Genomic DNA, 13,769 nt, shown 5'->3' with positions numbered 1-13,769 from the left:
ACTATCATTTTTTATATTAATAAATTAGTTAAAATAATTTATATGTCTTTTTAGAAAGAAAGAAGGCTGATAACTCATAGTTAGAGGCATCCAATTTGTCCCGTTCTAATACCGGTGGGTTTGGGACGGGACGGGATGCGGAAGTGGTCGTCCCCTGGTTTTTTTTAAAAATTATTTATTAATAATTATTATTAAATTATTCAATTTACTTATTAATAACAATTATTATTTTTATAGTGATTTTTAACTCTTCAGTTGTAGTATTATCTTAATAAAATCTTCTTCCTCAATGAAACAATTCATAAAGTTATCATATAGTGTTTTATATGTTTTTTTTACAGTATTGTTTTTACACCTTTTTTATACTATATAATTGAGTTTTCTATATAATATTTTCTTATAATGTTTTTATTTTTAGAAGCCCAATAAAAAAATAAGCATTATAACATAAAGAAATTCATATAAAAAATTATAGTATTTTTTTTAAAAAAAAGAGAAGCGGGACGTCCCAGTCTCGTCCCGATCACGATGAGATATGGTACAAAAATCTTGTCCTGTCCCTGTTCATCGGGACGGGACTAGGACGGCCTCTCCCTTTCTCAGTCCCGTCCCGTCCTATGAACACCCACACTCATAGCTAATTAGCAAAAAGATTTACATTGAGACTTGACAAATAGCACTTGAATTAGGTGAGATTTAATTCCTGTTCTTAAATGAAGAATTTGTCAATTTGGACTGTGATTATACATGATAGAAAATAATAATGTTGAAAAGTTTATTACTTAAAATTAGATTCCATAATGTTTAAACTAGGGTGTTTGATTAAATAAAAAATACTTTTAAAAAATTTTTACCAAGAAAAAAAATTACTTTTAAAAAATCTTTTTACATGAAACGAAGATAAAACTCTGCTGTTTTTGGTGAGCTCAGGTGAAGGGGTTGTGAATGAAGGATGGATTTTTTAATATTTCAGAAAAAGCTTGAGTCAAATCAATAACTGTCCGTTCATTTATGTCGTACATAGTTTTCGAAAATAGTGGCCGGTTAGCATATGAGCACCTAAACTCATTCCTCAGTTAACAAGAAGAAAGCAGTTTCTCAGAGCCAAGCTCCCATGGAAAAAACAATTCACATAGCCGTCATTCCCAGTGCAGGGCTCACCCATCTCGTCCCAATTATTGAGTTCTCCAAGCGACTGGTCCATCTTCATGCAGACTTCCAAGTTACCTGCATAATTCCCTCACTTGGTCCTCCTTCTTCTTCCACCAAATCCTACCTTCAAACTCTTCCTTCGAATATACACTCAATTTCCCTCGCACCAGTTCATGAAAAGGACGTTATTGCTCATCATAATGATGAAGGAGCTTATATCGGAGTCCAAATTCAAGGCGCAGTGACCCTCTCACTGCCATCTATTCGTCAGGAATTGGAATCCTTGTGCTCGAGAAATGGCCTTGCAGTTTTGGTTGTTGATATATTTGCCATGGAAGCATTAGATATTGCTTCGGAACTCAATATCTTATCTTACGTATACGTCCCCCTCTCTGCCATGGCTTTATCTCTTTGCTTGTATGGACCAAAGCTTGATGAGGCAGTCTCTTTGGGGTTCAGAGACCTACAAGATCCCGTAAAGATGCCAGGTTGTGTGCCAATACAAGGTAGAGATCTACCAGGGTCTCTTCGAGATAGAAGCAGCTTTGTCTATAAGAAATTTCTCGAGCGGGGCAGAAGAATCGGTCATGCTAATGGGGTTCTTGTTAATAGTTTCCCTGAATTGGAAACTGAGACAATTAAAGCCTTACATGCAGAGTTTAAAGACAAGCCCCAGATTTATCCGGTTGGTCCTATTTTACAAAGTGAGGCGTCAAGGAGTGAGCAAAATGGATCAGATTGTTTGAAATGGTTGAATAATCAACAACCCAGATCAGTTCTCTATGTTTCATTTGGGAGTGGAGGGACAGTGTCTCAGGAGCAGCTCAATGAACTGGCTTTAGGGTTGGAACTAAGTGGTGAAAAGTTCTTATGGGTTGTGAGAGCCCCAAGTAAATTTGCTAGTGCTGCTTACTTTGGTTCTGAAAATAGCAGGAATCCTTTAGATTACTTACCAGAAGGGTTCTTGGAGAGAACCAGAGAGAAAGGTTTGGTTATTCCTTCATGGGCACCTCAGATTCAAATCCTTAGTCACAATTCCATCGGTGGATTCTTGAGTCACTGTGGTTGGAATTCCATCCTTCAGAGTTTGCAGAAGGGTGCCATTAATAGCATTTCCATTGTTTGCAGAGCAAAGAATGAATGCTTGTTTGTTAACTGATGGTTTGAAGGTAGCACTGAGGCCAAAGGTTAATGAAGATGGCATAGTGAAAAGGAAAGAAATTGGAGAATCAATAAAGAATTTGATGGAAGGTGAAGAAGGTAAGGAGATTTATAAGAGGATAAGGGATTTAAAAGATATTGTTGGTAATGCGCTAAAAGAAGATGGCTCTTCTGCAAAAGCACTACATCAAGTAGCTTTGATATGGAAAAATTTGGATGTGAATAAGAAATGATAAGATTTGTTGGGTTTTATTAGTTTGCTTCTTGTTTATTTCGTAATAGTATTTCTCATTACAATAAGGTTAGATTTGCTTTAGGCAAATTCCAAGCTGGAGAAAATGTTGTGAAGAATGAATAATGGAGAGAGATTTTTATTGCTTGTATTTCTTGTTTCATTCTCTTATTAAATTTGATATTTAATATTACATGGTTGCATTTAATGGTTGGTGCAATAATATAATACTTTATTATAAGTTTAAAATGATTGATTTTGATTTTTGAATAACGAAAAAAACAGTTAAAATTAATTATAAATAATAAATAATTTTTTTGTCAGAAAAGTAAAAAATATGTTAAAAAATATGCTTTTATTTTCAAATATGTAATTATAATAAATGTGCAAAAAAAGAAGAAGAAAGGAAATGTGTATATTATGTGACAGCTTAATAGCTAGGAGTGTACAATTTTAAATTGACTTATTTGATGATTTTAATTATAATTGTCAAGACTTGTCATTTTCAAATAAATTATGATCACTTTTAATTAATGTATATGCTATTTCTTGTTATATATTAGAAAAGGACATATTGTTAATCTCAAGTTTAGACTTGTCATTTTCCAGTAAAGATGTGTCATTTTCAAATAAATTATGGTTATTTTTAATTAATGTACATGCTACTTCTTGTTATGTATCAGGAAAAGTTGCTTTGTTAATATCAAATTTAGACTTGTTATTTCTCAATTAAGACTTGTCATCCTCAGGTAAATTGTTGTCACAGGCTGAAGTCACAGTAAAAGAGTTAACTTATATTTTTGTTTGCATTATAAGATTAAGAGATTTTTGATAGCCCAATGGTCTTTTTTTTTTTTGTTGGCCCAAATGGCCAAGAGGTTGTGAGATCAAATCTCACCCCGACTACTTTGAACCATATTCTGCCAAGCAAAAAAAAATTTATTGTGACAAAAAACTTCACCGGCATCCACCACACCGGTGGCTGGCGGTGGCTGCCGGCTGCAGGCCACCGTGAGGGGCTGAGGTTTTTTTTTTAAAAAAAAAGACAAAGGGTATTTTTGTCATTTTACTAAATTTTAAAATTCTAATTTAAGAAGGACTTCCCTCTCTGTCATTACATTTCTTTAGCTTTCCAAATTGGCATTTCACATTTTCAAGCTTCGTTATGTGTCATTTTCCCAAATTGTTAATATAATAAAGATAATTATGAAAGGGAGAAAATTTGTGATGTCGAGCGATGATGATTTGAGAAATGAGATAATAAATATATTGAATATTAAAATAAGTAATTAATGGTGGTAAAATAAAAAATTTGCTACAAAAATTTAAAACAATTTATAAATGTTACTTATATTTAAGAATAAGAGAGGATGATAGTTTTTGCTTATAAAAATAGACTGAGAAAAATAGTATACACGTCTCCTTTCGAATTTACATTAAAAGTCCTGCTTGAATGATATTAAAACGGTGACCTACAATAGTGTAAATTTGACTTTTATACCTGTGTAAAACCCTTGGTGTGAGAGCTTCAGTGCCACATGGGCTTTATTATTGAAAAGTCAATGGCGACATTTGCCCACAATGGATTTATCGCAGTTGTCGTATGTATCTGAAAGATCCTTGAAATTTCAGTGTCATTTAAAGATTAAATAATCTTCCGACCCTAAATATAAAACTCTTATATTAGTGTGTATAAAAATTTTATATTTAGAACTGGAATAGTATCATTTATATTGGCCACAAAGGATTAACAAAAAAGAAAAGTATCCATCCCATTATCAATTATACTATCTCTTCTCGTACTAAACATAAGAGTTAGCTAAAAAGTTAGAAAGTTAGATTTAATTCTCAATACAAGACTTCAACACATTTTGTTTTCCGAATTTATAACTTTCTCCTTAAATTATCCATATTGATTACATATATTTTAAAGAAGTTCTCACTAAATAATAATTCTAATATACATTATTAAAAATAATAATTTAAAAAATACAAATTATTATCTTAACTAATTTTTTTTAATATTCCTAAATTAGTTATTTAGTTCTTAATACTACCTTCATTTATAAGAGCTAGTTGACTAATTTGAGGAGATTAAAAAAAGAAGTTAAGTTAGTTATTTGTAATAAATATGTATTGTCTTTCCTAAAATATCCTTACTAATCAAGTGTATTAACTGGAATTATTATTGTTAGAAGGACTATCTTAGAAAAAATACATAACTATGAGAGATAAAATAAATTGAGATCTTATATTTATGATAAAAATAAAATTCATATAAAATATTATATTAAGGATCAGAGGTATTTATCATGTTCATTAGGCGGATCATAGTGTACGTCATGTGCCCCTTTGAATCTCTCACATGTAATGGAAAACCACTTTTCTGTCTTTTCCCGTAAAAGGCATCTCGAATGTCAAGCTCAGCACGTTTGAATCGGCGACAAAAACATGCCACGTAATCATGGAGAGAGCAACTGAGAGAAATGGTGAAAAATTTGAAAAAAAAAAGTGTAATAAGTTATTGAATATACAATGAGAGGAAATATGTGTAATAATTAATGAACATTCATAGATTTAATAGGGTAAAAAATAAAAAGAGAAAAATAAAAAATTCCAGATGAAAAAAGTATAACTAATAAAGAGATAGGTTTTGATAACAGTTGACTTACAAATAACAATACATTTTTGTAAAAAAAATTTATTTAAAATATAGTAATTTTAAAATTTTTTTTGGTGAAATTTTCCTCAACGAATATATAAGACTGTTGGCAACAGAAAAATTGTGTACAAGACCAGCTCTAACTCAAAGAATGTAACCGGATCAAATGGTGTAAATTTAAAAATTTGTTGTTCACGCATTACAAGAGATAATATATATATATATAGTACTGTTTTATTTTTTTTTCCCCTCCATGGTATAAACAAGTAGTTCAATTAATTAAGTTATTAGCGTAAATAAATTTACCATGGCTAATGCTGATGATCCCTGTGCGTTGGCTTGAAAGCTTTTTATTGGCTTTAAAAGAAAAGCGTACTAAGATTAACTTGCACTAACCTCTCCCAAACTTTAAATTTTGTACAAATAATCTTTTAATTTTTAAAATTGGATAACAAAATCCACCTAAATTTTGAATTTTTGTATGGATATAAACCCAACCATTAATTATGTACTCCTTTAAATAATATTTTTATGCGTATATAATCCCTCAAATTTCGACTTATATGCGTATATGTAGATGTGTAATGATTAAAATTGCTAGCAAGAGAGTTATTTGCATAAATGTCCCTAAGAAATTAGGAGATTCATTTTAAAGGCTCAAAACTTAAAGAAAATTATCTATACATAACATAAATTTTAGAAAAATTATGTATAATTTTGCCCAGTAACAATTAGATTATCAAATTAAAGGGGGGGGTTTAGAAAATATTTAGGAAAAACTGAGGGAAAATGAGAAAGGTTTACATGCAAACACCAATATAAAATTTGCAGAAAACTAGAACTCTGTGCTTATAAAAATTTTGGGTTAAAGTATAGATTTGTCACACTGTCAGGAAAGTTTTTAGTCAGGAGTGTTGGGTACCCAAAAAATTTTTTGATTGCAAATTTACTTTATCTTAAAAGTTTAATATTGTAGTAATATTGCCTTCTACCATTATAAATATTGCTATTCAACATTAGTTTTTTGATTATAGAGGGTAATATTGTTATGATTTTAAACTTCCGTGATAAATTTGCCTCCCAAAAACTTCAGAGGAAAAGCTTTAGAGATAAATTTATACCTCAACCCTAAAAATTTATTAAATCCTTCTTACAAATATAATTTTCAAAGAGACTTTTTGCAATTTTCTCAAAGATTTGCAAAGAGATGAAATGAACCAAGCTCTTCTCACTCTTAATTTTCAATTTACGTTTCTAATCTTATATTTATGTTGCGGGTCAAAGGAACTTATGGTAGACTATTTGGTTGAAGTGGCAAAATCTACTTTAAATTCCAATGTGAGAAAAATTATCCTATAAATTAATCCACCCCACATCCAAACAAACAACAAAACAACCATACCTTATCATACGAACCAAAATCCAAATATCACAACCTTATTGATTGGAGTTTCCATGGCGAAATCACCTCACATCGCCTTCATTTCCAGTGCTGGGTTCACCCATCTTTTCCCAATTATCGAATTCTCAAAGCGTCTCCTTCAACTTCACCCAGATCTTCACATCACTTGCATCATTCCAATTCTCGAAACTCTTCCTTCTTCCTCTGAATCTTACCTTCAAACTCTTCCTCCAAACATTCACTCGATCCTTCTTCCTCCAGTTCACAAGCACGACATGCCTGAAAATGTTCATCGTGGAGCTCAAGTTCAGCTCACAGTCACTCTCTCTTTGCCATATATTCGTCAAGAATTGAAGTCCTTAATCTCCAGATCTTCCGTTGTTGCTTTGGTTACTGATTGTTTCGCACATGAAGCTCTGGATTTTGCTGCAGAGTTCAATGTGTTATCTTACATGTACCTTCCTTATGCCGCTATGATTTTCTCTCTCTACTTCTGTAACTCCATGAAGCTTGGGGATTCAGAGTTCAGAGACGCACCAGAATCCGTAGAAATTCCACCTTGTATACCAGTTCGTGGCCGAGAGATCGCAGATTCACTTTATGATGGCCTCGTTCGTAAGCAGTTCTTTGAACGTGCCAGGAAGCTAAGATTAATCGACGGTGTTCTATTCAACAGTTTCTTAGAGTTAGAAACTGAAACAATTAGAAACCTGCAAGAAGAAACCAAAGGAAAGAAGCCTCTGATTTATCCGGTTGGACCCATTATACAAAGTCGATCCAATAATGAGACAAATGGGTCGAACTTGGATTGCTTAACCTGGTTGAACAATCAACCACCAAAATCTGTTGTTTATGTTTCATTTGGGAGTGGAGGAACATTATCTCAAGATCAACTCAATGAGCTAGCTTCTGGGTTAGAACTAAGTGGTAAGAAATTCTTGTGGGTTGTGAGACCTCCAAGTAATGATGTTAGTGCAGCTTATCTTTCTGCTTCAAGTGAGAACCCTTTAGATTTCTTACCAAATGGGTTCTTAGAGAGAACCAAAGATCAAGGTCTTGTTGTTCCTTCATGGGCACCTCAAATTCCAATCCTTAGTCACAATTCTGTTGGTGGATTCTTAAGTCACTGTGGTTGGAACTCCACAATGGAGAGTATCGTTCATGGCGTTCCAATAATAGCTTGGCCTCTGTTTGCAGAACAGAAGATGAACGCAGCCTTTTTAACAGATTGCTTGAAAGTGGCTTTATGGCCTGAGCCTAACCAGAGAGGGATGGTGGAAAGAGATGAGATAGCTAAGGTTATAATAAGATTCATGGAAGATGAAGAAGGAAGACAGGTTCGTAAAAGAATGGAAGACTTGAAGGATTCTGCTGCTAATGCACTGAAAGAAGATGGGTCCTCTACACAGACTCTGTCTCAGTTTGCGATCGATTTGAGGGATAGAACACGAGGGAATTATTGATGTTTGAATATTATATAACATGTAATTTCAATATTAAGATGAATATTTCAGGTTTTATTAGTTATTTTATAAGTGTTGACGATTTCATATATGGGTAATATTTGCTGGCTTGTAAAAGAGCTGAACAGAGGAAAACAGAGGATGAGTTCATTTTTTATGAAGCAAAAGTTGAGATTGTGACGTGCAACTAAAGAGATGAAGATACGAGAATTATGGAGGATAATAATAGCACATTCCTTTAGCCTCGATTTTCCCGGATGTGGATCCTCCCAAAAGTTAGAATTCCCCTCTCTCATTTCAGAATCTCATAACTATTACTGAACAAGAATAAATTATTCAAATCCAACATTTTGAAGAATGGATGTCTACCCCCTCCTTTTTATGTAATACTATATAATAATAACTTTATAAAATAGGAAAAATTAATTGTTTTGGTCTCTATAGTTTTTACTTATTTGTAACTCAATCCCTATAGTTTGACTCAATACAACTCAATTCCTCTAGTTTTGACTTGGATGTAACTCAGTCTTGAAATTTGACTTGCTGCAACTCGGTCCCTATAGTTTTAACCATTTTATAATTTAGTCCCTCCTTTTATTAGATATATAATTTTATTTTTCAAAAACACAAGGACTAAATTATAAAATAGACAAAACTATAAGGACTAAGTTGCAGCGAGTCAAACTTTAAAAACTGAGTTACAACCAAGTCAAAACTAGAGGGACTGAGTTGCATCGAGTCAAAGTATAGAGACTGAGTTACAAATGAGTGAAAACTAGAGGAACCAAAAGATTAACTTTCCCTATAAAATATTAAATTTGAATCATTCTTTTTTTTTTAATCCAACGACGGAGATGTGGTTTTGAGAGGAAAAGAAGGGAATCCAAATCCATTTTTCTTGCCTACTCGGAGGTTTTTCTTTTTCAGATGAAATCTACTAAAAAATAATACTCCCTCCTGTCTTAAATGAAGAGTTGCTTTTTTTATTTTTAATGCGGAATTGTATTAAAAGACAAAGATATTTACAGGAGATTATGATGGATACAAATTGTGAATAAGGTAAGTGTAGGTTTCCATCAAGTAATAAAGAGTAAATATAGAGTATCGTTCCCATGAAGAATCAGACAAAATTGTAGTTAGACAATAAAGTTCTCCTTTTCAATTAAGTTAAGCAAGCTAAATTATGGTTGATCGGATAAAAAAAATAAAGACAGAAAAAATTCAATATTAAAGGCAACCTAGAGTTACTAATCCCTTACTAGTTTCATAGATTTTTTCTTTTATTTAACTAATTAATCTCAATATTAATTTAGTTAATCTAGAGTATTTATAGCTAACAGTGTCTTTCGATCCACTTATAACCCTCTTCTAAATAATAAGATTATGTCTAACTCAAATACTTAAGAAGATAAATTAATTTCACTCCTCATCAATTATATGGGGTTCCTAGATATATTTCTATCCTACTCACAAATTAGATAAAAATCTATGGAAGATAATAATAGCATATTCCTTTAGCCTCAATTTTCCCGGATGTGGATCCTCTCAAAAGTTAGAGTTCCTCTCTCTCATTTCAGAATCTCATAACTATTAGTGAGTAAAAATAAATGATTCAAATCCAATATTTTTATGTAATACTATATAATAATAATTTTATAAAATATTAAAACTGAATCATTTATTTATTTTTTAATCCAACGACAGAGATGTGGTTTTGAGAGGAAAAGGAGGGAATCCAAATCCATTTTTCTTACCTACTCGGAGGTTTTTCTTTTTCACATGAAATCTACTAAAAAATCATACTCCCTCCTGTCTTAAATGAAGAGTTGCTTTTTTTTTTTTAATGTGGAATTGTATCAAAAGACAAAGATATTTATAGGGGATTATGATGCGTACAAATTGTGAATAATGCAAGTGTACATGTCTATCAAGTAATAAAAAGTAAGTATAGAGTATCGTTTTCACGGAGAATCAGACAAAATAGTGGTTAGGTATTAAAGTTTCTCTTTTCAATTAAGTTAAGTAAGATGAATTATGGTTGATCGGATAAAATAAATAAAAAAAAATTCAATATTAAAAGCAACTTAGAGTTACTAATCCCTTACGAGTTTTATAGATTTTTTATTTTATTTAACTAATTAGTCTCAATGTTAATTTAGTTAATCTAGAGTATTTATAGTTAAAAGTGTTTTTCGATCCACTTATAACCCTCTTCTAAGTAATAAGCTTATCTAACTCAAATATTTAAGAGGATAAATTAATTTTACTCTTCATCAATTATATGAGGCTCCTACATATATTTCTATCCTACTCGAAAATCTAATAAAAATCTAATCCCATATTACTCAATCTTAGAGCCTAATTAAGATTTTCTTTTTCAAGATTAATCCCAATACTCAAACTCATATTTAATGGTGACCAAATATTAAATAGATATATTAAACCAAGATTAGGTAAGATTAACATCAACTATAATTAATTAAATGAAAACAGAGTCTAATCTATTAATAAGGTCATAACTATTCTAGATTAAAGAAAACTAACCGCACATGGCTAAAATAAAACCCATAGTATAAAAGAAGTTTATGTTGTTAATCCTTAGTTGCGTGGCCTTCCCGTGTGCGTCTCTAGAATATCCTTCCATCTTCATCTAGGATCTGCACGTGATTCTCCTCATGTATCTCTATACTATATTCAAAACGTTTTATGCATATCAACATCATCTGCTTCACCGTTCTATCCTCTAGAATATCTTTGACACATACTATTCCTTGATTCTTTAACGCGACCCACGGCTGCTTCTCATCTCCACTCTTCACGCCTCTTCATAAAATATGTATATAATTATACATATTCTTTCCTAACTCTCCTTTCATTGTTTAAAATGTTTTTTGCAAAATAAACAATTAATAATTTGAGTAGATTTTGCATAAAGATTCATTTTTATCCCATAACTAACTGAAGAGGAGAAAATATATCAATTTTTTATTAAATAAGTATAAGATATTCATCAATTTAACCAAATATATTTCAATATCTAACCTATTTAATTATAAAATACTCCTCCGTCCTAAATATATGATCCTTATACATACTAGTATAAAATTTTATACTAAAAGAAAAAAGCAAAGCCAGAGAGACATTAAAAGCTAGCAGCAGTTGTTTATGAAGTCATGCTTATATTTCCACGCTAAGTTCCAATAAGTCTGTTCATCCTCCCACTTGGGTTCCGTGATCAGTTTGTAAGCTGATCTTACGGTAAATTCACCCTTGCTCTCTGGCTTCCAAAATCGTCTATCTGAATTGCTTTGATTCTAAAGTAATATATGCTGGGGGGGGGGGGAAGGCACTACGACCTTTGTTTTCTTCTTTCATCTCAAAGTTGTATTTCATTTTTCCTTTGCTTGCCCTTACTATTTAACTCTCATTTGTTAAGCTCCCACCCATTATAGGCATGCCAGGATTCTCCCATCATTTCTACAAGACGCTGGCTCTCAATCATTTCAGTCTGTTGCATCCTTCATTTCACATTTTTTGCTTCATTCTCAACTACTTGAGTGTGTACGTATATGCAATTGGGGATGCCTCTGTTAAGACGAGACTTGGAAAAGAACTTTCAATTCAATATCAACAGAGGAAGCCAATTCAGAACTTTGAGCATTGAAAATTGATAAACAAACACAACAAACTCATACAGAAAAGAAAGTTGACAAATTTCAATCCTTCTTACATTGCATTTAAATTACTTTTCCACTTGAGTGCAACTTCAGACAGCGCTTTTGTAGAAGAACCATCTTCTTTAAGTGCATTAGCAGAAGCATCTCTTAAATTTTTCATTCTCTTGCGAATCTCCTTACCTTCTTCACCTTCCATCAAAAGCTTTACCAGTTTAGCAATCTCTTCCCTTTCCACTATGCCATTTTCATTAACTTTAGGCCTCAATGCAACTTTTAGACCATCAGTTAACAAAACAGCATTCATTCTCTGTTCTGCAAAAAGTGGCCACGCTATTATCGGCACTCCCTTCTGTACACTCTCAAGTGTGGAGTTCCAGCCGCAATGACTCAAAAGCCCACCAATGGACCTATGGCTAAGGATTGAAACTTGAGGTGCCCATGAAGGAATAACAAAACCTTGCTCTCTGGTTCTCTCCAAGAAACCTTCTGGTAAGAAATCTAAAGGATTCTCATTTGTAGAACCAAGGTAAGCAGCATTCACTGAGTTACTTGGTGCTCTAAGAACCCATAAGAATTTCTGGCCACTGCTTTCCAAGCCAAAAGCTAGCTCATTGATTTGTTCTTGAGATAAGGTCCCACCACTTCCAAAAGAAACATATAAAACAGAGCTTGGTGGTTGATTCTCCAACCACTTCAGACACTCTGACCCATTTTCTTCACCATTTGACCTGGTTTGAGTGTTGGGTCCAATCGGATATACAGGCGGATAACCACTTTCTTTCTGTGTCAAGGCTCTTACAGCACCTTCTTCCATCTCCGTGAAGGTGTTAACCAATAATCCATCAACAGAGAACAATCTCTTGGTTCGTTGAAGAAACGATGTGTAAGATTCACTGGACCGATTTTGAAACGGTTCAGGGAGATCTCTTCCATAGAGTGGGACACAACCTGGGATCTGGATAGGTTCTGGTACGTCTCTGAACTCACCGGAAATCTCTTCATGAAGAGTAGGGAGATAGAAGCAAAAGGAAAGAGTTGAAGCAGCTGAAGGGAAGTAAATGAAAGACGAAGTATTGAGTTCTTTTGCGAAGCTTAATACCTCAGCTGCAAAAGGGTCTGCAACTATGGCAGCCAAATGAGATTTGGAATTCAAGGACTTCAATTCTTGTTGTAAAGATGGCAAGGATTTGGCCACTGTGAGTTGAATTTGGACTGCTATATTGGCATCTTTGGGTACGTCTTGTTTGGAGATAGGAGGAAGAAAAATGGATTGGATGTTTGAAGGAAGATTCTGAAGGTAGGCTACGGAGGAAGGAGGAGGGGATTCGAGTGAGGGGATGATGAAAGTGACATGAAAATCTGGGTGAAGATGAACAAGTCGCTTGGAGAACTCAAGAACAGGGATCAGATGGCTAAAACCTGGACTGGGAACAACGGCAATGTGTGTTGTTTTCTCCATGGAAATTTCAAAACAAAGCCTTGAGATCGATGAACACTTGAATCTGACGTTTGTATATCTGTTGATTTCTGGGTTTGAAGTCTTCGGGATTTGATGCGCTTTATATAGAAGACAGGTTATGCTGCGATTACTTGTTCGGAAAGCTTGTCTTCTTAACCGTAGAAATTTCTCGACATGCCTAGGACGTTGGGACCCAGCGGCAGGTTGTTTTTTCTCTTCGATTCTGATACTCCAAATTGTGATTCAAGGTGGAAGTAAGTGCTGATGTAAGTGATCACGTGGATTGGGATTTCTAGAAAATAATTCTCCGACAAGAGTAATGAAAGGAGTTATAATTGGATACATGAACTGCTTTGGTTACAAATTAAACGTGGAATTGACCACCTCGATCATGAAACAAAATTTTTCAAAGAAAAAGCGACTTTACTGATTGAACTTCAAAGAACATCTGGTTCCTCTTTTGTTTTGTTTTCCTTTTTAACTTAACAATTCAACAAAGGTTTAAATTTGTAATCTCCCTCAAACAGATCAGGTGCTTAAAGTGTCCAAAAGTTTCAAGTT

The 13,769-nt window shown here is 33.2% G+C and overlaps 2 protein-coding genes and 1 pseudogene across 6 annotated transcripts in view; 2 read left to right on the top strand and 1 right to left on the bottom strand.

Moving 5' to 3' along the window:
* Positions 1-1,087: 1,087 nt before the first annotated feature.
* Positions 1,088-2,696, top strand: LOC114713023 (hydroquinone glucosyltransferase-like; annotated as a pseudogene).
* Positions 2,697-6,533: 3,837 nt separating this feature from the next.
* On the top strand, positions 6,534-8,136 carry LOC114713033 (hydroquinone glucosyltransferase-like). Its single transcript, XM_028897615.1, has one exon. It carries the CDS (start codon positions 6,663-6,665, stop codon positions 8,070-8,072), a length of 1,410 nt encoding a protein of 469 aa, XP_028753448.1. The 5' UTR covers positions 6,534-6,662; the 3' UTR covers positions 8,073-8,136.
* Positions 8,137-11,196: 3,060 nt separating this feature from the next.
* The window catches only part of LOC114713019 (hydroquinone glucosyltransferase-like), a 40,256-nt gene continuing 37,683 nt past the window's right edge, over positions 11,197-13,769 (bottom strand). For 2 of the 5 annotated variants that reach the window (XM_028897600.1, XM_028897604.1), the window contains exons 2-3: positions 11,803-13,227; positions 11,197-11,659 (exon numbers count right to left, since the gene is read on the bottom strand). In XM_028897600.1, coding sequence (XP_028753433.1) covers positions 11,593-11,659; positions 11,803-13,227 — 1,492 coding nt within the window. In that variant the 3' untranslated portion in view covers positions 11,197-11,592. Of the gene's footprint in view, positions 11,686-11,802; positions 13,230-13,769 lie in introns of all 5 variants that reach the window. The other 3 variants (XM_028897601.1, XM_028897602.1, XM_028897603.1) reach the window with 3 other exon arrangements.

Source organism: Neltuma alba, unplaced genomic scaffold (genome assembly GCF_004799145.2).
Source record: "Neltuma alba isolate B1F8T4 unplaced genomic scaffold, ASM479914v2 tig00011409_pilon, whole genome shotgun sequence".
NCBI lineage: Eukaryota > Viridiplantae > Streptophyta > Magnoliopsida > Fabales > Fabaceae > Neltuma > Neltuma alba.
This window is presented reverse-complemented; position numbering and strand designations above follow the sequence as displayed.

What these genes read in the sequence shown, in the direction of transcription:
- LOC114713033 (XM_028897615.1), top strand. Translation starts at nt 6,663, where the DNA reads ATGGCGAAATCACCTCACATCGCCTTCATTTCCAGTGCTGGGTTCACC.